Source organism: Podarcis vaucheri, assembly GCF_965113315.1.
Source record: "Podarcis vaucheri genome assembly, chromosome: 8".
In the NCBI taxonomy this organism is placed as follows: domain Eukaryota; kingdom Metazoa; phylum Chordata; class Lepidosauria; order Squamata; family Lacertidae; genus Podarcis; species Podarcis vaucheri.
The window spans coordinates 43,811,792-43,838,955 of NC_138766.1; the positions used below are offsets into that span (position 1 = coordinate 43,811,792).

The 27,164-nt window shown below is 39.8% G+C and overlaps 1 protein-coding gene and 1 long non-coding RNA gene across 3 annotated transcripts in view; one reads left to right on the forward strand and one right to left on the reverse strand.

The window, feature by feature from the left end:
- LDLRAD4 (low density lipoprotein receptor class A domain containing 4) overlaps nucleotides 1-27,164 on the reverse strand; it is a 263,298-nt gene that overhangs the window by 158,282 nt on the left and 77,852 nt on the right. Inside the window, exon 1 of one of the 2 annotated variants that reach the window (XM_082235208.1) lies at nucleotides 5,793-5,929. The exons of the other annotated variant lie outside the window; for it this stretch is intronic. Within the exon in view, the coding sequence (XP_082091334.1) occupies nucleotides 5,793-5,832 (40 nt within the window). The 5' untranslated portion in view covers nucleotides 5,833-5,929. Of the gene's footprint in view, nucleotides 1-5,792; nucleotides 5,930-27,164 lie in introns of those variants that run through there. 2 annotated transcript variants of the gene reach the window in all.
- LOC309539246 overlaps nucleotides 5,953-27,164 on the forward strand; it is a 31,358-nt gene continuing 10,146 nt past the window's right edge. The window contains exons 1-2 of the long non-coding RNA XR_014222785.1: nucleotides 5,953-6,040; nucleotides 24,370-24,447. This is a non-coding gene — a long non-coding RNA (uncharacterized lncRNA). The remainder of the gene's footprint in view (nucleotides 6,041-24,369; nucleotides 24,448-27,164) is intronic.

Consider the following 27,164-nt stretch of genomic DNA (forward strand, 5'->3'; position numbering starts at 1 on the left):
TTTAGCTGGCAACCATATCGCAAAACAGCACCTATCAACACACACATATTTATTAACCCAGAACATCCAGACAACAGTGTACTACAAGCAGATGCCTGCCCGGCAAATCTCTCCAGATGACTCAGGTAAGAAAAACAAGCCAGAAACCAAACAAAAAAAAACCCCTAAGGATTTTTAGCTAATCTGAGCAGGCTAAAGATTCCTTTCTGACCTCGGATATGTTTTGGGTTGCCATAATTTGCCCTTTGTCCAAGATTGCTATGGTCCCATTTCAGCTGCGAACAAGAGTCCTGTGTATAGCCAGACAATCATTTATCAGAACATTTATCATAACATCAGTCTTTCCAGCTAGTCATCAGAATAAAGGAGGCTACCCAGCACATTGCCACAACACATAAAATGGATTGTATTTTAACCCAATAGTCCTAAGAGCCAAATTCTCTGAGAAGCACTCAGCGGTTTTGAAAAGGCGGTGTTTTTTTAACTCCCCCAATTACAAAATGTTCATCCGTGCTACCTTTTCAACCCACATTTGCTACATGTGTTACCGTCTGCTGTATCTTCTCTCCAATGCCATGTGAAACACATTAAGCAGTTTCTTTCACCACAGAATTATTCTGGCAAGCAAACTGCATTTCTCCAACGAGAAAGAAAATATGCATTCCTTTACGAGTAGAACAGATTCCTTAAAACAGAAATGGCGAACCTGTGACACTCGAATGTTGTTGGACTCCCAGCTTCCATCAACCCCAGCCAGGATGGCCAATGGTTTAAAAAAAAAAGGATTAATAAAAGTGAGCTGTATTCCAACAACATCTGGATGGTCACAGATTCCCCACCCCTGCTATAAAATAAGCTACAGTGAATTTTCGCTGAGCCAACCATTTTCTCACTTTACTGGCAGGTCTCACGTCTGTCCAATGTCTTGCCTGGAAGAACTGAGGGGCAATATTTGTAGCAGTGTACACAGAGCATTTCTTTCAAGATAAACAGATCAAGTATAATAAGACTCAGGAGGAGGGGAGGGGAAATAGTGCGTCATCTGCAATTTCCATTTTTTCCATTTAAATCAGGAACTGATTGAATACACAGCCGGGCTCCATATTCATCTTCCGCCAGTATAAATTACTGGTTTGTATAGTCTAAGCCTCCAGGATAAACATACAATTTCTGAATCACTCATATCCCAAACAAGCATTTCATGCTTTTCTGAGCCACTAAACTTGCCCTGTTTACATAGCCCCTTCTCTCATACCACAACCTATATACAAGCTATCTACATTCAACTGTCATTGTACGAAACTGTTTCACCAATGAAGCTCTCAGAAGCACTGATTGTGCACAGATGTTTGTTCCAAAGATACATTCTTTCTGACTGTGCTCATCTTTAAAAAAAAAAAAGCTGAATTCCTTATTTACCCCACAAAGCTCCCTTTCTGACTGCACCCTTAAATCAAATGGGAGTAGCTTAAGGGAGAACACAAATGTCAAAGCAGTCAGAAAGCTGGCCATCTTCCTTCCCTCAAAAAATAATAATCAAAATATTCCAAAATTAGACAACACAGCATTAGGAAATAAAGTCAGAGCAGGAACAGAATGAAAGACTCAGTGGACAGCTCACACTTCCCTGGAGTTTCTCTGTTCTTTCCTGTATACCATCTGTTCACATAAATCCATGCTCTGCCAATTATTTTTGCCATCTCTGATTTATTCAAGCAAACTATTACCTGTTGTAATAATATTAGAGTAGGCTCAGACACACACCCCCTCCCTGCTGAGCGAGGGGATATTTTCACAGTCACTTCCAGTCTGATCCCATGCAGATTTACTCAGAATTGCCCTACTGATTTCAATGGAGCTTGCTTTCAAGTAAGTACAATGTGAGAGTGTAACCCAGCCTGGGATGTTATGCTTTTTCTTTCAGTGGACTTGCCACATTATTCCAAAATATGGTGCTGTAGCTGCTCAGTAGCATTAAAAAGGCCATTTGAACACACTTGCAGACACTAGCCTTGACTGCTACTTCCTATATTCCAGGGCTGAATATAGGTTTTTGGAATAATTTTCTGCTGAGGCCCTGGTCACCTTGCATAGGAAATCTTGTGAAGCCACTAGCGTTGCATTTGGCTAACTGTTCCTAACCACAAGAACTTTAAAAACCTTTTTCAAAAACCTTAACCCTACCCATTTGGATGAATAGATGCTGAACCCCTTCAGAAACTGGGATAAGACAAAGAAATTATCACCCTTTGTCTCAGCCTATGCAGCAAATTCAAAAGAATTCAATGCATTCTGTATCTTCAAAACAGCTTTCCTTTTAAGCTGGATCATTCTAATAGCCACCTCCAGAAGCTATTGTTCTAAGGCACCTCTTTTTGAAACCAAGGACAGAATTTGATTGAGGTTTGTTTCATATTTGTACTCCATAAATCACAACAGAATGTTTGCTCTGCATGGGCAAGTTCAATTCCTAGCCCATTGGGAAATACTTTCTCCATGAGTCTCCAGGGTTTTAAGGTCTACTGATAAGGCTCTACTCCAAAGAGTATCTTTATGGGCGCTAAAATTATTTTATGTCAGGAGCAGAGCCTTTCCAGTTGTGGCTCTGTAGCTGTGGAATACAGTCTCTCAAAAGGCCTATCTAAAAAATTTAAATTGTTTTATTAACACATTCTATATGTATTGTATTTTAAAGTTGTTTTATTGTGTGTAAAATAAAACAACTTTAAAATCCAATACACCCGGTTAATATTTCACCAGATACAAAGAAAAATAAACTAAAAAGGCTATCATGAATTCAATGCCAAGGGTTTTAATAGATAAAGTTCAGTTTGGGGTCTTGCCCTGTTCATCTCAAATGCAAGTGCCTACAATAATCAAAGGTAATGTTGCACCATGAGATAACTTCTTAAAGCTTTTTAAAATTAACATGAAATAAAAAATAGAAACAAATAAATGACCATAACTAAATCTGGGGATGTCTCAAACTCTAAATTCTGTAGCCAGTGCTCTTGGAATTAATTGCACCACAGATGCTAATTGATGCAACTGTTATACTGTTGGTTACCCATGAAAATCACTTTAACATACTATATTATATTGGGGGATTTTAAGCAGGTTAAGGAATTAACCACGCAACTGACATCATGTCAAAGGATCATTTGTAAGGAGGCGAAAATGACAGCAATGTGGTAGGCAAGTGGGACTTCTCACATTATTTTGTTCAGTGATTGGTAGAAGAGCTGACAGCTGAATTGTCATCTCTGCAACTCACATCAGGAAGAGAAAGCCTACAGGCTTGTCAAAGATACCAGGAGCAGACAGCCTTAAATGATCACACCATTTGCTCACAACCGGTTGGAATGTTACCAACTATCAGGCCTTCTATTCAGGAGGCAGGATGCTCCGTAAGGAGAGTAGCCCGCTAAAACTTCTAGAATTCACATTTCAAGGTGCCAAGCCCTGACAGACTGTAGACTCAGCACTGGTGGTGCAATTACAGTTGAGTCAAAACAATGATGAAGGCTCTAAAACCCCTGTAAAAGGGGGAAAGTATCTCATCTTGAAATACTTCTTTATTTTGTCTCCTGGCCCAGCACTACCTTCACTGCAAGAGATAACATTTGCAAGCCCCAATATATAGCAAAACATTTGCACTTGCGGCAGCCACAAAGCCCATAGCCTTCTCCATCACTGAACAGCCTTGTAGCCAACAGCATGGATAACCAATATGGTGTCCGCATTCCAGCTATTATTGGACTATATCTCCCATCACCGCCACTAGCCGTGCTGGCTGGGGCTAATGGAGTCCAACATATGGACAGCACCACATTGGTCATCCCTGAACTACAGTCAAGTGGCTTTTCCTTTTCTTATTCCCTTTCAAGACTTACAATAGCAGAAGTATAGGACTCTATTTTTGAACATACACAAGGGCAGGCACGAACAGCCATGCACACTTTGGAAGGGAGAGATATCTCCAAAGCAAGGGCGTAGTCTCAAAGATAAGTCTACCCTAACTGAAAAATATCAGGGGGAAGTAACAGACATAAGAGCACAATTAGTATCACCTGCAGTGTCTGCAAATCAAGCTGCCATTATTTATCTGTTTGTTTCATGAAATTTATACGTATACCCCTTGATTGTGTGTGTGTGTGTGTGTGTGTGTGTGTGTGTATCGTCAAAGCAGATAAAACAACAAAATCAAGAAGAATTCACAACCATACTTTCAAACATGCAAAAGCTAAAATACTAAAATAGATTAAAATAACCTAAACTTTGTAAACATCCAGGTAGGCTTGTCTAAAGAAGAATGTTTTTAGCAGGCACCGAAAAGGGCATACAGGAACAAAAAGCTAGCAATCCTAGATAATTGTTTTGTGGGGACTCTGAAGCACACTTGTGTCACATTGTCCACAAGGTAGAGAATATTTTTAAAGGGTCTATACAAGTGAGATGTGCTTAATGGACATTCTTTTAAAAAATTGGCATCTTTTACCAAGACAGATTAGATACCTAATACTTATTTGTGTTGCTACGGTCCTAAAGTTGTTGGGATTATTATTTTTTATTAAAACCCCCCAAAATAACGGAATTCTAGATGAATTTCAAAACCAGTTTCTATTTGTTCTTCATTTGTTAGAGCAATGAATCTCGGGTTTCTTTTGAAAGACTATAGTTGGGTCTACTAGGATTTCACCACTGTGAAGAAAAGAATGTAACCCTGGATGGTATTCATTTCCTTTTATTGTAGGGTTCCCAAAAAGCCCTGAACCAAACAAACAGAGAAGCAAACCACATTCAGCTTCTCCTACTGATTTAAAAAACTGAGCATCTAAAGAAGTGAAGCCCATCTGCCAAGTTCACCCACATATGAAGAATTTTTGTCTGAGCCTACAAGTTACATTGTATAATCGCAGTGTTTTTCCAAGTGGCCTCTGTTGGCGTCCAGAGGGTCACCGCATGCTTTTGCTCATAATTTCCCAGGGTTTTCTAGCCAACCAAAATAAAGCAAAGACTGCAAGCTTTGACAGACAATGTTTGGGTGCCTCTTCAATAAGGCACACATTCCACAATCCACTTTATACCACAGGAGTCACATTGATTTGTGTAGTATAGATTACTATAGTATAAACATATGGATTGTAGTCTTCAAGCCTTCAAAACAAAAACAAAAAAATGCATGAGTTTTCCAGAGTTTGGGGTTGGGAAGTTCTCCAAAGGACATTCTGGATGCAAGTTCCTACCTTCTTTCATGTCTCGTGTGAAAAATGGCTGCAGGACTGACCATAGTAGAAATTCTCCATCCCATTCTCTCTGCGCAGCCCACACAGATGAAGTATTCTAAGAATATATTTATTCTAGCTGGATATAAATCTGGACCTGCGCACCGTGCACACCAGGTAAATTAAAAAATTAATGCATGCACCCATCATATCTGATGCATAGTTCAGTATTATGCTCAAGTAGAAAATGTATCACAAGAACCATTACTTAAACTCCACCAACAGCATGTAAATTCATAGTTTTAAGGACTCTGAGGACAGTGGTCTCATAGCATAAATGATTGTACATCTTGCCCCCTTCTGCTTGTGCCTGCACAGCCATTTTTGAAGGACCTGACAGACAAATCCTGAATCACTATGCTGCGAAATGATCAGGATGAAAAGATTAGCAGGTCTTTTCTTACGTTTTCTCATTTTTCACATATGTCAGTGGTTCTATCTAAACACAAATACATTTGCTTTCAAGGAAAACATAATTTGTCTTGATATTACAGGGGGGAACCTTACCTGTGAAAGCATTTGTGGCCTGAAAGCCAGCTTCCTGCATACTGCTCTCCCAGAAAAGTTTGTGATTCCAGTCTTAACCTGTCCTTTCCAGAGACAGCTTCCAGAGTTGAAGCTATCAAGTCACTTCCATCTTTGCTTGTCAGTGTCCATTTCTTCCCTGCAAGCTGGTATTTGGCATCATCCAATTCCCACCTGTTCCCAGGTCCCTTGAGCCCTTCAGTAAAAAGGATGTGCGTCAAATTCAAATGGTAAGTGCAGATCACATGCCTCAACCGTCCTGCCAGAGAATTTTGGCCACTGTGTCCATGTAAACGAAAGCAGTCATTCCACACATTGTTTTTTTTAAATTCTCTTTCAAACTTTAGTTCTAGTCCTCTGCTCAGAAAACATCACTGGGTTTGCTTGCTTACTTTCCTTAGGATTCAGCCAGATGTGGTCTTCATTTGTCTTCTGTGTTCTCTTTGAGCTTCACCTCCCCCTCAGGCAAGCTGAGAAATTAAAAAGGAAAAAGATGTTTCCTGATGACTTACAGCAAGATTCACAACATTCAGGGAATAAGACCATGTGCGTCTGTGCACACGCAAACACCCCATTTAGTAGGGAGTGATTGCCCACATAAAAGTAGATCCTTAGACGGAAAATACTGCAATTTTGCTGAAATGCAAAATGTGACCACACAACTCTTTGAAATGCAAAGAGAAGCAGTGCTGAAGATGTCAATATGCATCTCTGAACATGATACGATTTACATTTCAAAAGCCATATTTAGTAAGGATGGGGGAGAGAAGTACAATAACAAAACTGGAGTTAAAAGGGAAAAGTAAAAACACTCAAGGCCCTCAAGCCTATTCTATAAATTAATCAGGTCTCACCATTACCATTTTCTAAAACTCTCTTATAAAATATGACACTATGTACCACCTATTTTTGCCCTTTAGAGGTAAAACCTCAGAGAAAGCGCATATAGCAGGCTAGGAACAACTTTTGTTTTTCTTAAAACCCAAGTTGCTGAAATTATTGTTCAGCAAAAAAATTACCTTGCATTTGTGTTGGTTTTTTAAACGTTATATTTTAACCGGGGGCTGTGTCCCTGCTCGCCATGCTCACCAACCTCTGTCATTCTCCCCCTTGCATACGGGTCACTCCCATTTCCATGTCTTCTCCTTTCTCCTGTGGTGCAGCCCCCACTGTGTGTGCACAAACAGGTATTCCCACCCCTTTTCCTTTATAGTTTTAAACGCAGCTAATTATTTTGCCAAAAGGGACGCGGGTGGCGCTGTGGGTAAAACCTCAGTGCCTAGGACTTGCCGATCGCATGGTCGGCGGTTCGAATCCCCGCGGCGGGGTGCGCTTCCGTCGTTCGGTCCCAACGCCTGCCAACCTAGCAGTTCGAAAGCACCCCCGGGTGCAAGTAGATAAATTTTGCCATTAGTTATTTTGCCATTTAGGACTCAATGGTAGTCATCTACTTCTCTTGGAGAATGTAAGCAAGGTTGCAATGGGGATCCAGCTGAGGTGGGCCCCAAACCAGGCTCTACCTTAATCAGGGGAAACTGATTCCCCCCCCCCCCGGCCTTCAAAATATTACTGTATTAGAAAACCATTCTCTAGTGTTTTAATTTTCAAGAGGAAAGCATGATTCCCATAAAGCAATCTCCCTCCCTCCCTCATTCTCTCTGCTCACAATTTGAGTCTGAAGCTAGGGATAGTCTATTTCCAGAAAGGGAAAAATACTTAAGGACAAGAGGCCTTCCTATGTCGGAAGACAAGTTACACGGGCCTCTTTTCCAGAAGCCACCAAGTGCGTTCCGTCTCGTATTACATAGTGGCATAGAAGCACTCTTGAATGTGGGCTGGATCCACCCACTTTTGCTGTTGATTTAAAAGGCTGATGACGGTGACACCGCTTCAGAGCTCATGGTCTAAAGGTTTTTATGACCCGGTCAGATTCAGTTGTGTTTTTTTTAAGTGGCATTCCAGGGTGTTGCTGGCTGTGTGTTATTTATTTCCCTTTCATTATTTGTAAAACCAAAGTCTGATTTCAACTCTTGATTCCTGGAATGTCCCAAAGCATCTTTGGCAGGACTTCTGCGAATCAGTATGTTCCACACACCAATTACAACAGCAAGTGAATTTGCTATTTGAAGGAGGCATCTTATTTTAACCAGGTAGAAAAATATTGTGTTATGAGTCCTGGGAAAGTGTGACATCCTTACAATAGGTGTACTAGTCTGAGAGAACATGTGCAGACTGTGCGTAACAAATAAGAAACATGTTTAAATGCATTATGCAGAAAACTGCAAATACCTTCCCCAAGGCACTATACTTTAACTCCATTGTTTGCTCACCCCCAGTCTGAAAGGGCTATCATGTTCACAAAGAACCGTCACCAGCCTGGTGTACACATGTGGTGGATCTGTTGCCGGCTGAGGAGATATGGAATCCCAACAACATCTGGGGCAACAGATGTTCCCCATCTCAGATTTAGGGGCAACCATATCTCTAATAGTGAAGAATGTGAAGAAACTGGAAGCAGAAAGCAAGAGCTTCAAACACAGCAGGCATCGCTCTGTCAACTAGGTATTATCACCTCTTTGACTGGCAAGCAGTATATGAAGCCCCTGGACTGACTATATGTAATATAAATATGAGGAACCTGTCTTTGTGTTATTTCCTGGTCAGTACAGCAAACAGGATCCTCCTTCCTGCATTTCCCCATTTTCTAGCTTCTGGACTCACAGACGTCCATGAAGGCACAGGTCAACTCTGTATCCAGGGTGGCTGTTTACCAGTTCCATCTGGTACGCCAGCTGAGATCTTGCCTTTCTGCCCACTGTCTCACTAGAATGGTACATCATCTGGTTATCTGCCATTTGGATTACTGCAATGCGCTTTACATGGGACTACTTTTGAAGGTGACTCAGAAACAACTAATCCAGAATGTGGCTGCTAGACTGGTGACTGGGAGCAGCTGCTGGGGCCATACAGTGGTACCTCAGGTTAATAACTTAATTCATTCCGGAGGTCCGGTCTTAATCTGTAACTGTTCTTAACCTGAGATACCACTTTAGCTAATGGGGCCCCCCGCTGCTGCCACTGTGCGATTTCTGTTCTCATCCTGAAGCAAAGTTCTTAACCTGAGGTACTATTTCTGGGTTAGTGGAATCTGTAACCTGAAGCGTCTGTAACCTGAGGTACCACTGTATAACATTGGTCCTAAAAGATCTGTATTGGCTCCCTGTACATTTCTGAATACAAGTCTAAGTGTTCATGTTGACCTTTAAAGCTCTAAATGGGTTTGGCACTGTATACCTGCAGGAGCTTCTCCATCCCCATCACTGAGGTCCAGCGCTGAGGGCCTTCTGGCAGTTCCCTCATTGTGAGAAATGAAGTTACAGGAAACCAGGCAGAGGGCCTTTTCAGTAACTGCACCCACCCAACTGCACTCAGTCACTGCACCCACCTATGGAATGCCCTCCCATCAGATGTCAAAGAGTTGAACAATTATAAGACCTTTCGTAGACACCTGAAGGCAGCCCTGTTTCAGGAAGCTTTCAATGTTTTGTTTTGTCCCTTTATATTTTGCTGGAAGCTGCCCAGAGTGGCAGGGGCAACCCCGTCAGATATAATAATAATTATATTCTCTGGGCCTAAAATCAGGTGTGGCTGGCCACCTACAGACCTACTGAAATAGGTATTCTTTTCTACCTGCATATTCAGGTCAAGACATCACAGCAACAATATTCTAGAGGGCTTTGAGACTTGATCACACCATGTGGTTCCTGGTTCTAGCCACAGAATACTGACCTAGAGAAGTAAGTTGGCTTTTTATGTCAGTTCAACACCAAATTAGTTCAATAGAATACTGCAAGCACTGATTAAGTCAACAAAATCATAGAAACAAGTGCACATCAGCATGTAGCTTTCCTAAAGTCTGCCACTCCAGAAGATATTTTTACCATCTGAGCACAGTTGAGCTCTTGCAAAAAAATAGAACTCATTTATAAAATGCTTAATCATTCACAGAATAGCTTAATGAGCAGACCATGACTACAAATGTATTGAGGAAATGCTCATAGAAATTCACATCTTCCTGGAAGGTTAGATCAGCTAGTGCTGCAAAAGTCCATCTGCTGTGGCCAGCAGCTGCTCAGGAGCCAAAAGAATCTAGGGAGAAAGCCCCTACACTGTTGTATGCATTACTGGGCAAAGCGAGTTCTGGTTTGCTCCTGCAAATCAAACCATGCTGCAAGAATTAATTTGATTTATTTACACTGTCCCAGTAGTCAACATCTTCCGTCTGGGCGCTAAATAAAGAAGTGCAAATGTAGAACATTATCCAGACAAGCAAACAGAGTTGAAAGAACTGTAGACACAATCGGCTGCAGGGTGTTCCTGGCACCAAGGCTCGCAGAACTGAGACAGACAATGCTTTTTTTTACAATTTGGAATTGGCAATCTCCAAAACAAGACTGATATATGCAAGACTCTTCCACTGAAGAGAATAGAAAATGCATTCAATCATTGTCACAGGCAGTCACCTACTGCATTAATCTTTGTTATATAACAGAAATTATATGTGTACCTTCTATCTATAAACATGTGTATGTATTTCCTCCCCAACTGTACAATCTGATGCATGTTGATTCAGAAATAAATCCTACTAAGTACAAAAGGACTTCAACTGAGATTTTCTTTAACCAACTAAGCCTGCATCCATCTCTAATATCCTTCACAAAAACACACTTGCCCAAAGAAATTAACCTGGAAAGTGCTCCACCAGGGGGGGGGGAATCCTTCCATGATACTTTTAAAAAGTAAGCTCTGAAGCAAGCATGAGTAAACTGAATTCAGTTTCTAGGTAGCCTGAAGGCTCAGACAAAGGTATACTTCTTCCATTTTGACTTAGTTGTATGATAAAATCCACAAAAATGCACTGAACACTCCATAATTCCAAAAAAAATCACCATATTTAGGGCTGAAGGAAACTTTCAATCACAGGAAAAATAATAACTCCCAATATGAGAGCTTCAACAGCCTAATGAAGAAAGCAATAAGTCAGCTGCAATTTTTCTAGATAACAGTCAAGAAATATACTCTAGCCTGAAACTTTTCCAAAATTCACTTTGTTTCATAACATCTTAGCATGGAGACTAAATATCTTTCCTAACACAAAGAAGACTATGGACATATAATTCTATCCCACATGAATACAATTTGCTATTAATAATAATACCCCTCCATGTGTAATTTACCATATTTATACACTCTAGAATAGTTAGCTTTGGGGCTAAGTATAAAAAAGGAAAGGACCCATAACACTTACAATTTAGCAACTAGAGAGACGTGGTGTATAGTCATATACAATTTGACCCGTATGCTTATGCCAAATAAACTTTATGGGGTTGTCAAGATCTGAAGGTAAGAGAGGCAGGGGTTTTTTGTGGAAGAAATGGGTCTATTTAGATGTTAGATCAGCTGATAAGTTCAGATGAAGACTTCTTATCGTTTTCCATATTGTGGTTTAAATATCATTTACCAGTGAGTGCAGAATGGCAACATCTGCAAATACAACACATGTTGGAGTCTGTTTATGCACTGTCTGCATCGAGTGCTTTGGCATTTCCTAAATTATTGGAGGGAATAAATGAATCTTCTCGGAAAGCTAAATCCACAACTGCTGCCTATAAAGGCCTATGGGACTTTTGGAAAGTTGATGTTCAATAACTTAAAAGAGTTGTAGAACAGGGAATTAGAATGTGCCATACAACCTAAACAATGGAAAATTGCTTTAGAATCTATAAGGAATGTTTTATATTTGAAACTTATCCTACAAAAAATATTCTTTGGGGTATATTGGACTCGATAACATTTGTACAGGAAGGTAGTGTCAAATACACATTGATGCTGGAGATATGATGCTTGAAAGGCCTTGTTGAGAAATAAGATGTAGGCATGTCTGATGATATAGTATTTTTAATCTGAAGTTGTTATCTGTATAAATTTTGTACTGCCCAAATTAAATACATTTGTAGATGTTCATGTACTTTTTACATTATATTCCTGTATCATGGGGGTTAAAACAAAAGGGGTGCTGCAACCCTTATGGTTGCCAAGAGACTTAGACTTCAAGCCTGAAAAGGGTAAATGCTCACCATCCATTTTGCAATGGTCTGCAGACCTCACTACCCTGGTTACATTTGTATCTATAAACACCAATTTCATGTAGGTACCTATTTGGACACCTGGATGGCTTATATTGACCTTTATTCTTTAATTTTAGAGGAAAGTAATAATGGCTATTGTATTCACAATATGAGCTGACAGTGTGTATAGCTATTGCGTGTCTTTTTCTTTCCTTTTAAAAAAAAATCTATGTTAAATTTGACACTTAAAAAAGAAAAAAGAAAACCATGCACTTACCAGTGTAAATGTGCTTATTATCTTTTCGTTGTCACGAAAGTATGCCCTGCGTTTGCATATCCCTTTAAGGTATCTGAATTCTCTTAGGCTCCATCATGTTCAAGCATGGAGGTCATGTCTCCCCTCCATCAACCAAGTCTGAATACACAACCCAAAGTCTGCTGTCTAGCTAAGAAGTTATATAATTTTGGCAGTAGTGAACGCTTTGACAGCCCCATCTCCCAACTTCCCAAAGGTGTTATGTTCATTTTCTTGATGTATGTTCTATAATTGGCTGGGCCTAGCAACCTGTCATTCAAAGCCACCTGGGCGCAAAAGGCAATATAGATATGGTAGCTGTAGCCCTTTGTCTCTCACCCTACAACCAACTCCAGGGGCTACTACCAACAGCAGAGGTAATGCATTTTGCAATGACAGTTTGGCTTAGTGTTTTACTTTCCTTTAGATTGCACCTATGCACTGACTTTCTCACTTCCCTAAATAAACTGGTTAATCTGATTTCTGGACTCGACTTGTTTGTGAACACTATTGTCATTTCCCCCCTGCCCTGCAATTGCTTAGAGTAAGACCACCTGGGTTATGCTACTCCTTTAATGTGCATTACTGTACATCAAATGTACTGCTTTAATGGTTGTCAAAGGAACAAGGTGTTGCTATCCATCTTCCACAGAGGTTAAGGTTGGGCAAGACAAATTTGCTCAAACGTCAGTTGGTGGCATCCACATTAAAAACCAACACTCTTTTCCATAAACACTTTCCACTATTATTTTTACTAAAGAATGCCCAACAGGCTTTGACCGATAATAAATTAAAAGCTATTTAGGAGGTACTGACAGCAAGTCAGTACCATAGTACCAAGCAACTTTAGAACCTTTCCAGAAACATTTTTAATGCAACTGTTTAGGGAAGTTTTTAATGACTGGTTTTTAATGTATTTTCAATCTTTCATTGGAAGCCGCCCAGCCAGATGAGGGATGATAATAATAATAATAATAATAATAATAATAATAATAATAATAATAATTACAACTATTTTCTTGTTGTTGTTGAAGGCACATTTTCTCAGTACTCTGCCACTGTTTTTTCTGGTGCAGTGGATGTAATAGACAGGAAGGATGAGGAGTGGTGAGAGGCAGTGGTGGGAACCCCCAGGGGAAGAAAGTTCAGAGCCAGGGGCTATGTGGTGGAATGATGATGAGTGGTCAGATGGAGAAAAGGGAGCTGACTGGGAGGAAGAGGTGTTCAAAGCTGAAAGGGCAACAGGGTTTAGTGAGCAGGAAGAGGCTGTGGCAGAGAGAAGTCCAGAATCAAAGGCAGAAGCGAAGGCTGGAGAGGAGGGGGGGCCAAGAGGCAGAGATGAGGCAGGATCTTCTTGCTGTGACCAGCTCCCCTCCCAGGTCTCCCAGAACCTACAGAGGATCTTCAGTCCTCGCAACTGCCTCATTGAAGCAACACCTACTGCAAAGAGTTGCTGTGCTCACTAGGCTTGAGATGTTTTGTTTCTTTGAATAAAGAGTTAATCTTATTGACACTTTGTGAGTTATTACTGACCTGTTCCTGACTCCCACTTTGACAGAGCAACAGGAAGAGTGTGGAATAGCCAACATGGATTTCTACTGCCAATGGTCAGTTATTCCGATTCAAAACAATCCTCTTCCCCTGTGTCTTTCACCATTTTATTACTTTTTAAGGTATCTGTTTTATTAGTTGCTATTAATAAATTCATTTACTATTCATTATACACCTTTAGGCGCCAGGCAAAAATGTTCCTTTTTAACCAGGCCTTTGGTTGACCTGATCAACATCCCACACCCTTTTAAAATGTGGCTCTTTTGGGGGGAGGGGTATTATTGGGTTATTGCTTTTATTTTTATTTTATATACTGTGATCTTTTTATGTGAACCGCCCTGAGGCCTCCAGGTATAGGGTGGTATATAAATTCAATAAATAAAAATAAATAAAAAACAGTCATCGGAAAAATGAAATAATTATTTATTAAAATGGTTTATTAGCTCACTTTCCAGGGTTCAAGGTGGTATGTGAATAAATAAAATACATTTAACAACCAAAGGGAAATAGGAAAATGCTGCCACCTAGCACAAACAAATCTAGCCAACTAGCTAAGCAAAAGACCTAACACCCCTTCTAAAAAATCAAAAGGGGAAATCAATGATTCTAGAGGAAAGTTCATTTAACAGCCTCTGATCAATGGGTGTAAATTGCTGCTCCTTGCCATGAAAGTCCTCAGTTCCACTGAGCTGAAACTCAGAGCTGGATCTAAGAAGTAGTGGGAGATATGAATGAAAGTGTTAAATCTCTTTCCAGTTTTATTCTTCAGAACACTAAGTAATCTCTAGTTAGAAGAAACTGTGAAGAAAACTTCCATTTCTTTTTTTAATGGTTTTTTATTTTATGTGATTTTTAAATAAGAAACCTTCCATTTCTGAATGAAAGATAAAACCAATATTTTCCATGCCTGTTTGCATTGATATTTCATATACCTACATCAAACAGTACAGTACTGGTTAATATTCATCATGGATTATAATGTTTTTGGTTGGCTACTGCACAACCAAAGAGGTAGTATATTTATAATTTTAGACCTGTCATTTGCAAGTTTAATACTGCTGAAGAATTTACACTTGGATTGTAATTGTGTGAATCCCAGTTTTGCAATGGTGGAAGGACATATTTATCAATTAGATATTTGAATTAGACCAAGATAACTGAAAATATAAAGGCATGTCTCTCAAGACTTTGGGGGATGGGTTAGGGCGTGGGATAGCAGTGTTTACTTGAAACATTTGCTAGGCTCTTCTCTTTGCTGCACAATTAGAATAGTGGCACAGAGGACCAACACCATCTCCTCGTCGCTTCTGTTTCAAGTACATTCCTTGATATGCTCTTTTACCTTTTCATGGGGAAGCTGCCATTAAGCAAATGCAGCAATTGCGTTTTGCTTATTAATTTGTTGATTCCAGTCAAGAGGAAGGGAAACAAAGCATTTGTAGCAGCTAGAGCACTAGTCATATAATGGAAGCTATCACGCCGCACATTAAGTCCCGTATCTTTATCAAAGAAAACAAAAACCAACATTGTAGCATTATTTCATGGAATTTCACAAGTTCCTTGGGTCATAAAACCTCAAATTATATCTGGTATACAACAATGAAAGGTTCTCTTTTGCACTTATCCATGTATATCCAAATATGCAGAGGCATACATTATTGTAATTAAAAATGAATTGCCCCCTACCTGAATCAAGAGTGGCTGGAAGATGAGTTCTATTGAAAATTCCAGTTTGAATAACTGACTTTAAAATCCTTTGCTTTTATGTGACTATTTCAAATCCTTTTCTGCATGTGACCTCTCTCTGTCGCTGGTTTTGAGAAGTGCCTTGAGGGGAAACTCCTCAGCTTTTTAGTTCTGCTTATGTTCCCTGGCTAGCTACTAAATCCCAAACTGCTGCTCATAAATACACAATTTTTTTTCAACACAGAAAAAGAAGGCAATGTGCCAGATTTCTGAACATTTATAATCAGTCATTATTTTAGCTTGGTAACCACATATATTCAGAGCATGAGACTTTATTGCTACCTTCCTGTATGCCATGTTATTCTTTTAATATGTACTCGCTTCGGGCTTGCGTTCCATTGAGTTCTATGGGACAAGCATGTAAAACTATATAATTGGATGCTTTATTATTGCTTATTTCACATAGCTATATCCCTAGGGTTTCTGCTGACCTGAACCTTGGTCAGCAACCATTTTAGCAGTTTTCAGGCTGCCAGTGTTACCTCTAGCAACCAACCAATCTTGCTGTTACTCACCAGCACTTGTTTCCCCACACCAGTACAGTGGTACCTCAGGTTAGGTACTTAATTCGTTCCGGAGGTCCGTTCTTAACCTGAAACTGTTCTTAACCTGAGGTACCACTTTAGCTAATGGGGCCTCCTGCTGCTGCCGCGCCACCGGAGCACGATTTCTGTTCTCATCCTGAAGCAAAGTTCTTAACCTGAAGCACTATTTCTGGGTTAGCGGAGTCTGTAACCTGAAGCACATGTAACCTAAAGCGCATGTAACCTGAAGTGTATGTAACCTGAGGTACCACTGTATCCTGCTCCTGCTCCTCATGACCTTCCAGGATTGAGTATTAATAACTCCCATTCTCTCCCCTGCAGCTTTCTCCTCTTTTCCCTTCCCTTACAGGCCTCATACATCCGACCTGGGGAGTTGGGGGACCCTCTGGAGATGATTTAGTGAGGAAAACAGGGGGAAGAGAATAAACAGAAGTGCTGCTTCACCAGTGGAACTCCATGGCACTACTTAAGATATAACTCTTTGCTAGAAATAAAAGCTTTCAGATCAGGCCCAGGATTTTGCCTTAGCACACGACACCACTGAGCATATTCTCAAGTTTCTGTCTCCTGCTTGGTGCCCTTCCTTTATCATTTTCATTAGCATCATCATCATCATCATCATCATCATCATCATCATTTATGAAATTTGTATACTGCCTTATACCGTAAATCTCTGGGTGGCTTTTGACTTGTGCCATTTTACAAATCTTGCTCCCTGATTCATTGACTGAAGATGCACTTATTTTAGCCTGTCTGATTGTTGTTGAAGTAAAACAGCAATTTCTATTTAGCTAATAATCTTGTAACGTAACTGCAATAATGGGAACTATATTCACTTTTCTTTTCCCCAACATAGTAGGCAGAGGAGGGGGCCATATCTACTTTCTGACAAGCATTTTATTTCTCATTTGGGTGTAAAATACTGAGGTCTATTCTCTGAAAGAAAATATTTCAAACTGTACATACCTCTTAAATATCTCCACCCCCTGGGCAAACACAAGGATACTATCAAAATACTGCACTAGATAGACTATAAGATCTTTCGACTAAGCGAAATTTATTATTTTATCAAAAATATAATCTAAAAGGCTCTGTTCCACATAGTGCATGAGGGCTGACTCTCTTTAGCCCAGTATGAAAATGCAGAAAGGTGCCAAACGCGGGGGGGGGGGGGAGGAAAGATTACTTCAGGTACAAGCTAAAATGTCACTGAATATAACATAACTGGGAAGAGACCAGGACTGAAAATGGTTGCTAAGAGTGCCTTTGAAGAAGAACTGTTTGAATTTTCTTTTGAGCATCTGAAGGTCTCCTTCCTTCCCTCTTCACCTCAACCAAAATAATAATTTGTAAATACTTATGGACAGTGCTTTTCTAGAAAAAGAGGTTCTGGAACTCACCATGACTGCCTTCCTTGTTCTCTTATAATAGCAATGGCACCCAACTGAGAGGTGTCGGAACTGAGTACAGGTGAGTTCCTGCTTAAGCACGCACAAAACACATTTCTTGACTTGAGAAGGCACACTTTTATGTACAGTGGTACCTCAGGTTAAGTACTTAATTCATTCCGGAGGTCCGTACTTAACCTGAAACTGTTCTTAACCTGAAGACCACTTTAGCTAATGGAGCCTCCCGCTGCTGCCGCGCCGCCGGAGCCCAATTTCTGTTCTCATCCTGAAGCAAAGTTCTTAACTTGAAGCACTATTTCTGGGTTAGCGGTGTATGTAACCTGAGGTACCACTGTATTATAGTTTCTAGCTGCTTGGACAGAACCTATGATGGATCTGGATGGGAACACACCCATTTTTTAAAAAATGTTTCCAAACAGAATCTTGCCATCTTCAAAGATATAAATTCTATACTCTAACTTATCATGGGGTTATGTAAGAGAGCTGTGATGATAACACAGGGCGATAAGATATGTTTTCTAGATTCTTAACATACATGCACAAACAGATATTTTATAAAACTTTCCAAGTTGAGAGAGGGGGGAAAATTAAAAGTTCCAGTCACCATTTGTTTCTTTCAAACTGTAATTTAGTATCCTAGATCTATTGTTTCCTGTCCCTTGTCCATCAAAGAGAGTTAATAGTAGAACCTTTATCTAGAAAATTGTCATACTAAGTCTTTCAGATATGATTTGTCTACACCCAAATTTATTGCAGACCAGTGCCAAGTCCACTTTGGTTGAGCCTTCAGATAGATGTATCACACCAGCTATGCTGAAGCCCTCTTGGAATTGCTTCATCGATCCAAGTTGCATTTCTGCATGAGTGAGAATGTGCGGTGGGGGGACTGTGCGTTTCTCCAATGAGTTTAGAATAATGAACAAACTCTTTCACAAAGGACTCTCTCACATACACCACTGAGATAGCTGAAGAAAACCCTTCTTTAAAAACTAGAAGACAAACCTTTTGCTGTAGAACAACACATATTGCATAAACATGGAGGTGTATTTTAATTTAGCGGCAGCTGAACAAGGAGAAGATCAGATTAAAAGTCAGAGCGAGCTCTGCAAAACAACACCATACATGTTTGGGCTACAGTAAGTAGACATGCTGGTCCAGAAGGTTAATCAGATCTAGATAACAAAGAGAACTTGCTCCCCAAACATTGCTAAGCAAGACTGACAACTGTTGTCATCACTACTGATGAACATCAGTAGGTCTTACAGAAAAAGATAACATATATGTACCAGAAACTATCTGAAGTGAAAGATGAGGACCAAATTCACCCCAAATTAGTTCTCTGCTTCCCCTCCATCCCCTACGGTTAGTCTAAAATAAAATATCTATATTTTTAACGCTAAACTAATTTTAGACAGAAACACATAAAACAGTTTTCAACACAAGCAGAAAATATTTAAATAAGCATTTGTCCTAACATGGTGCAGCTGCACAATGATGACTATGCATCATTCTGTCTTTATTCCTTATTCATGCTGCTAGATAAGTATCTGAAAATCTACAAAAAGTGCAGATCTGCCATCCTGGAGCTAAACTAAAAAACAACCGCAAAAGAAACAGGATCCAAAAAGCTATGAAGCTAGTTCTGTGAGCCCAGGGGAACTTTAGACTTGTTTTTCTCTAATAGCAGCCACCCCCGCCATCACCATGCCACATGGCAAACTGTATTTTGAAGCTGAGAGCAGTTTCAAAAGTAGTTTGTGATAAGTCACAAGGCTCAGTTTTTCAGACTTTTAAAAAATAAAAATAAATGCACAGGTTAAAAGGAGCCCAAGTGGTCCTTTGCATCAAGATATCTTCACCTAGGAGAGAAAGAAGCTGAACATTTCCCCAGAATCTGTACCAATAAGGGCCTCTCTGCTCCACTCTTGGTATGAAATAACCAGCCATTTCTAATTTTCACTCCATGTTCCCTCAAGATGGCATTTCTATTTGAATGTATATGGCATTCAAACCACATTTTGTAGACCTGTGGAAGTCAGTGTCCCTGCCACTATCCCATACTGTGAGGGCACAATGAAATAATTTTAAGTAACAAAATGAATATTTCATAAATGAGTAACAAAACATATATGGTTTTAACAAATAATGATATGAAAGCAGGTTTTGATAATTAACAATGACTTAGCATCCCTGTTAAAAGGCACAAGAGACTTGCTGCAAGGAGGTGGGATACAGTACTCTTAATCTCTGTCAGTGTAATGGAGAAAGGCTAATATATATCTTGGAGTCATGTTGACTAATCATGCAGAAAGGTAGGAGACATACACCAACAAGCCTCAGTTGATATCATCATGCAAATCAAAGGAGCCTCTGGAGATTGCTAGCCTTATTTTTCTCTCCCAGGTGGACAATTCAGTTCCACCAGGGCCACCAACTTGGAGAGACAAAAAAACACTTTACTTGGCACTGAACACAGAAGACAGAGAATGATGACAAACACTTACCGTAATGTGCAAAGCCAGAAGAGCAGAAGGAGCAGACACCATCCCATTAATGGAAGCACAGTAAAAAGCTTGAAACAGAACTACCATCAACATTGGCAACTCATGATTAGAACACAGAGTCTCAAGAGCTGGAAGGGTTCATAAACGCAATCAGGCTCCATCATTTTTAAATGCAAAACAATGTGTTCCTTCTGTAAATTCAAACAGTATTATCTATTTCCTTTCCAGCTGAAATGACCTCCCCCACAGGCTTTGCACTTCAACTACAATTCACTATCAGGCAAAAAATAAATTAAAAATGGTACCAATATGTGAAAACCTGAGGCAATCACAGTGATTTGCTCCGGGTGTGGGTGTGTGGAATACATGCACTTAAGGTGGAGAACAAGTTATGTAAAAAACAACAACAACAAAACCCCTATGTTTCTTTTATGAAAAGATAAATAAAATAATGACAAAAACACAGTGGAAGTCAAGCTTCAACAGCAAGGGAAATGGCACACAAGAAACATGGTACCTTGACCTCCATATAAAACAAAGTGCACTGTACTATTTCCTCATCTGTTTACTAGCAACAGTAGACAAATGATGGTTTAAAAATAAGCATAAGAAGCAGGCCAGTCAAATCAACCACAGTTAAAGCCCTGCCATTCACACAGCCAAAAACATTTCTCAACAAGTCCCAGAGATTCACACCCTGGATTCTGTATGCTTGTGCCAATGTCTCTGTAATGCTGGCATCACATCACTCCATAGCACAGCTATTGACCTGCTTAGGACAATCCCAACAATTTAAGGTTTGGAATTGGCAAGTCTCAGAACCCTGGTCAGCAACTCATTTGTCTGGAGGGTCATGTTGAAAAAAGAAGTAAGGGTCAAAGGCCCTTTTTCATTTCTAGGTTCCTGCAGTGGCTTGTTAGTTAAATCTGTGTTCCTGCTAGATTGGTGATACTTCTTCAGGTTTGACTCAGGAACTTTTGGTTGCTGATCCATATCAGCTATCTGCACCAATGCAGGCAGTTCTATTAGGCTGAGAGAGAAGGTAATGAACGTTTGGCTAGAGATCTCTGAGGCCCTGCTTCCAAACTAATGACTGTAAAACAACTTGTGAAGAATTCACGCAACTGATTTGTGTGTGATCAAGTCCCTACACATGGACTTTTCAGGAGATTTTGGCACACTGGATAAGCACCATGCTCTGTCACCAAATATAATTTTGTCAGGCATTTGAAAATTGGGTTGTGATGAGTCACTATCTCAACACATGCCAAAACATTCACAAGTCTGCTTCACCAAACTAACATTTCCAGGAAACAGTAGGATTTAGACATGGAAATACAGAAATGAAGCCAGTTACTGGGAGGGTTTGCACTAAACCCCACCTCCAACCTGCTCTAGCAACTTTCTCCTGAGTAACCACTGGGAGAAGCCAGTTTTATTGCAGATTTTTGTAGAAGATCCTTCTGAAGCTGTGTGTGTGGCAGTCGAACACTGCTCCTCTTTGCTTTTACACTTCACAAGCTAACAGGTACCTAACTGAAAGTCTGGTTGCTATTTGTAGGTATAATAGGGGAAGCCAACTGTCACATGGCTCTCACATGGCTCCCAGATCTTAGAGTTATGCATGATTCAAAAGGAAATAACTAAAACAGGGACCTTAGCCCAAAGCTTTTCAAGTCCCTGAGGCCTGTTAGTTATTGCCATTCGGCAATTTATTGTTCGGCATTTCTAATGAAGGGGGTGGGTTACAAATATTATGTATTCTTGTGCACTTATTTACATTCTAAAATGCCCTGTGAGCTGTGCAAAGGACGACATATAAATTATACCTAAATAAACAAATTTGTCCATGACACAGGGGTGGGTCTCAAACAGCTGTCTTCAACAGCTAGTCTCCATCAACTTACCGCATGTGCCACGTAGAACAGGGACTACAGTTCCAGCCTGAAATGACTCCTCCCATCTCTCCTAGCTTCATACCGTCAGTTAACTCCCGAAGCCAGTTGGCACACATCAGTTCCTGTAAAACCTTTGTTGCCAAGCCAGGTCATTAGTCTGAACGACTCGTTGCTAAATTGTTATGCCTTGCCTTCCTTCCTGACCATCAGCTTAGTTTTGAGTACACCTTCTGCCTCTGGCACTTTCGTGCTCACTGCTTGTAAAAGAACCAGGTTTTCCCCCACCTGTGGCTGTCCTGGTCTTCTTCTTTGGCGATCACTCATAGCTGAGTAAGATGGTCTTCCATGAACACAGTCTTAACAGTGAGTCTGTAAGTGACTGTGGAGACCTCTTTAATGGAGGTGGGGGGGGGTCTACATGCATTTTCTATGGACTTTTAAAAACTGCCTGCATGGTCCAACAACAAAACATAAAATAAATAAAATTTAACATGCAAAATTTGGGGAACAATGTTTCTTATCAGTTTGGAGGCATGGCTCCATCATCTGCATTAAAATGTAATACAGTGGTACCTCAGGTTACATACGCTTCAGGTTACACACGCTAATCCAGAAATATTGCCTCGGGTTAAGAACTTTGCTTCAGGATGAGAAGAGAAATCGTGCTCCGGCGGCGCAGCAGCAGCAGGAGGCCCCATTTAGCTAAATTGGTGCTTCAGGTTAAGAACAGTTTCAGGTTAAGAACGGACCTCCGGAACGAATTAAGTACTTAACCTGAGGTACCACTGTAATGATGAGCATGTAAAACCTTTTTTCAAAATTACTACCATGTTTATCAGGAGGATTGTAAGTTTAAATGCTGCTAATTTCAGTTTAAACAAAATACAAATAAGGGAAATGCTTTAAATATGCACTAAAATTTCCATGCTTAAAAAACAACAGCAGAAAACAGTATGTGTAATTTTATATATATATATAAAAAAGCACAACATCCACAACTTCAGGAACATTCTCCAAAGCAGAAAAGCAAACCTTCAAAGTCTCTAGAAACAAATCAATACCCTCCATGAAATGGCAATGAACTCTCATCTTTACCAAGTAAACAAACAAATGATAAAAAACCCTTTATACTCTCCTAAACTCTGCCAAAACTTACAAAACAGAGGCAGAAAGTGTACTTTAGTTTTCTTTCGGTGGCCAAGAATTTCTATAACAAGTCATCCTTGGACACAGTTCCAAGAAAGTAATCTGGGAGCATGTCTGGCCGCTTTCAGATAATTTTGATTCGGCACATTCCATAAACAGAAGCATGAGGAAACATGAAAACTTCACAATGCTGACAACATCAGTGAGTACTTTCAACTCTAAACTCACGCTTTGTCCTTCTAAATATCTCTGAGTTGAGGGAGAACCCCTTTTCCTTTGTTGTCTTAATGGTGCATCACCTAAGTGATCACCTCAACATAGGAAGCTAGCCTGGCCTATACAGTGGTACCTCTAGTTACAAACTTAATTCATTCCAGAGGTCTGTTCTTAACCTGAAACTGTTCTTAACTAGAGGTGTGCTTTCGCTAATGGGGCCTCTTGCTGCCACTGGACCACAGGCACACCATTTCCATTCTCATCCTGGGGCAAAGTTCTCAACTCGAGGTAACTCTTCCAGGTTAGCAGAGTTTGTAACCTGAGGCGTTTGTAACTCGAGGTATTGTAACTCGAGGTAATACCACTGTATTTTAACAGTTGCAGGATCTTACATATAGCCTACTTCCTCTCCGTCAAACTCTTAACAATATAAAGAATTGAAGAGCAGCCCAGGGATCAAGGAACTCTGTGGGCAGAGCTTACATGACCATAAATAAGCTTTTAAGTGAATTGTTCTGGTGAATCCACAATTCTGGTCCAGTTTCCATCTTCACATGTTCAGGCAACTACTGACTGTAACAGCAACAACACTCCATAACATCCAGGCCAAACCCCCTTATTTAGACTAAATAATCCAGTTTCAACACATGTTATATGCTCCATTTTTCAACAAATATAGGTAAGTGTCCATTACGTTAAATTAAACCAACTATCATCACCACCACCACTATTCTGGGCACTGACCTTCTAAATTTGCTGTAACCACAACTGTTAAGTGGCAATCAATTCATTGTTCCATAGCTGCTTTCCTGAAATGAACATTTGATCAATGCAATTTCAGTCTTAGGATTCTCATGAAGTTAAACGTAATAGTGAAATAAAGAAAGAACTATATAGCAGTAGGAAAACATTCTAGTTTGTTTTAGCTACAATTATTTAAAAGCATATTGTCTTCCAAATGTAATACCTGACTTCCATTCTTTTCAGCAGAACACTGTCACAATAGTTACTGCATTTCCTTTACTACTAAAATCATAATATTTAGGAAGAAATGCTTGTTAGGCATAGAGGGAAAGCTACCACAACTCAAAACTGGACTTTGCTTTTCTTCCTTCTTCTAGGAATTGACTCAAGCACAAGAGAAATATTCAGTGAAAAAAGGAAGAAATGACGACTTCATCAGAAGGCAGACTTATTAGGTAATTAAGTATCATTGAATTCAGTGGAATTTACTTTCAGCTAACTACATTTAGGATTGGACTGTAAAAACAAACTGAACAAGCTGAAAAAGTAACACTGGCAAGATATTTATATTATTTATCAACACATCTATCCTATATTTCTTCCGTGAGAGAGGCTGAAGAGAGTTTATGCAGGAGCTTTTAGGAGGTATCCAATCTAGATGGTTAAACAGACTGCTTATGTTCAGCAGGATAGTAGCATTATGTTCCTTCAAATCATTCCTGGGATCTGCACTGTATGTCTAAGGAACATGCTTCTTAAAACTTGTTTATTTTCATCACACTTTTAAACAGTCTCATGAACAGACTACTTAAAGCACTCATCTGAGCTCTTCCTTTTGTATGCTATGGAATAGCATTGTTCTAAATTCTTATTGTAATGTGTTGTTGTTTTTGAAATAGTGTGAACAATCATTTTGAGCATTTATCAGAAAAAGTAGCAGCAATGACAAACAGTAACAATCAAGACTTCAAGTACAAATTGCATCCACAAAAAAGTAAAAATTCAACTGCCACTAACATATAGCATATATGGAGAAAACAACAGCTATTTCTCTCTGATATAAGCCATAATCTATGAAGATGGCAAACACATACTATGAAGTGTAATCAAATGATGTGTCTGAAAGCCTAATTTCATAATAGTGCACATTAAAACAGGGTCAACTTGCTAAATCGAAAACAATAAAAGGGATTATGACTGTCATTGAAGGGAGGGTGAACAGCAATTAAATATGTCCATTAATATTGGTTGAATACACCTTTTGACCAGAGGCATCCATTTAAAGAAGCAATTAGATAATTATGATGAAGACCAAGCTTCATAAAAGCGTTCTGTTTCTTTTTTAAAAAAAGGTAATTGTAATGTCACACAGCTTCGCTTGTGAATAAAAAAAGAAAATGAAAGACAAATAGGACAAGAATTTCCTCCATGTAAATCTTTCTTAAACCTCAGGCTCTTATATCCTTTGGTGTGGATATATTTTCAATAAATAAACAGCAGCAGCAGCAGCATCCATGATTTTAGAACACCAGTGTGGTGTAATGGTTAGGGTGTCAGACTAGGGTAAGAGAAACCACAGTTCAAATTCTCGCTCCATAATGAATTTCACTGGGTGACCAGGGCCTGTCTCTCAGCCTAAACTACATCACACGGTTGTTGTGAGGATAGCCAAGCAATTCTGAACATAGCATACATTTATTTCTATTTTATCTAGAAAACATATTTAAATCACCATACTAAACAAAAACTGTTCCATGTTCCCCATCTGGTTCATTCACTCCTGCTAAAACCTGCACTAGTAAGTCTAGTCTGGTCTTTTAAATCTGCCTATAGAAAAAGGTAAGGTAAAAAAGATAAAGGACCCCTGAACAGTTAAGTCCAGTCAAAGGCAACCATGGGGTTGCGGCGCTCATCTCACTTTCAGGTTGCGGGAGCTGACGTTTTTCCACAGATAGTTTTCCGGGTCATGTGGCCAACATGACTAAACCGCTTCTGGAGCAATGGGACACTGTGACAGAAGCCAGAGTGCATGGAAACGCCATTTACCTTCCTGCCGCAGTGGTACTTATTTATCTACTTGCATTGGCATGCTTTCAAACTGCTAGGATGGCAGGAGCTGGGACAGAGCAACGGGAGCTCACTCCATCGCAGGGATTCGAACCGCCGACCTTCTGATCGGCAAGCCCAAGAGGCTCAGTGGTTTAGACCACAGTGCCACCTACAGAATATATCAACTCCGTTGCAAGACTAAGTTCAAAATGAATGTTTCCGCAAGCACGCAATGAGATGACTCAACAGCTTCCTGCACTTTGGAACCCTGCAAGCAACCAGACAGACCAGTAGTATCCTGATGCAAATGCACCAGCAGATAAAAAGTGAAATATGCCATACTTTATTTTACAATATTTAAACATGCCCATCCTCTCAAAGTGAGCAACTAGCAGCTTCTCGTGACAAATATTTATTCAGTAAGTTTGACTGCCACTGAAGGAATATTTTTCAATTTAAAAGTTATACCCAACAAAGGATTGAAACTGTTCTAACGTTTCTTTAACCTGAATCATAGTGCATCTCAATATATCTTTATGTTTCAGTAGAGCTGAATCTAATCCAAACAACATTTAAAAATTATTCAATTATTCTCTCCAATTACGTGATAGTAAGGATGGCACAGGATGATGAAAAAGGGGGAGGGGGAAGGGTACAAATGGCTTTTAGGGGTCATTAAGCTTTTCAAAGTCTTAAAGCTCTTTTAAAGCTCCGGCGCATCAAACCTACTAATTAAGTAACAGTGCTAACTCTTGAAAAACATGCTCACAATCAGCCAACTCTAAACTGTAATGTTTGCTTTTCTGCAATTATGTACAAGTAAGAGACACTTTTTCCAACTATATTGATTTTTCCTATTAGTCCCTGACTTTTCCAATCAGAAAATCCTGCGCCCTGTAAAACAAAACAAAACAATCTCTTTAAAAGTGAGAATATCATTCTCCCCCACAGAGTGTACAAGCTAACTTCAGCAGACACGACCTTTAGAAAGCACTAATAATGTTCACCCTGTGCTTGGAGGCACTTTGACACATTAGCACTTGGAAAGATCTCCAGGCAGTAGTTTATCAGCAGGGCCCATCCAGGCATGATGAGCACTTTCACAGTGCATTAGCATATATCT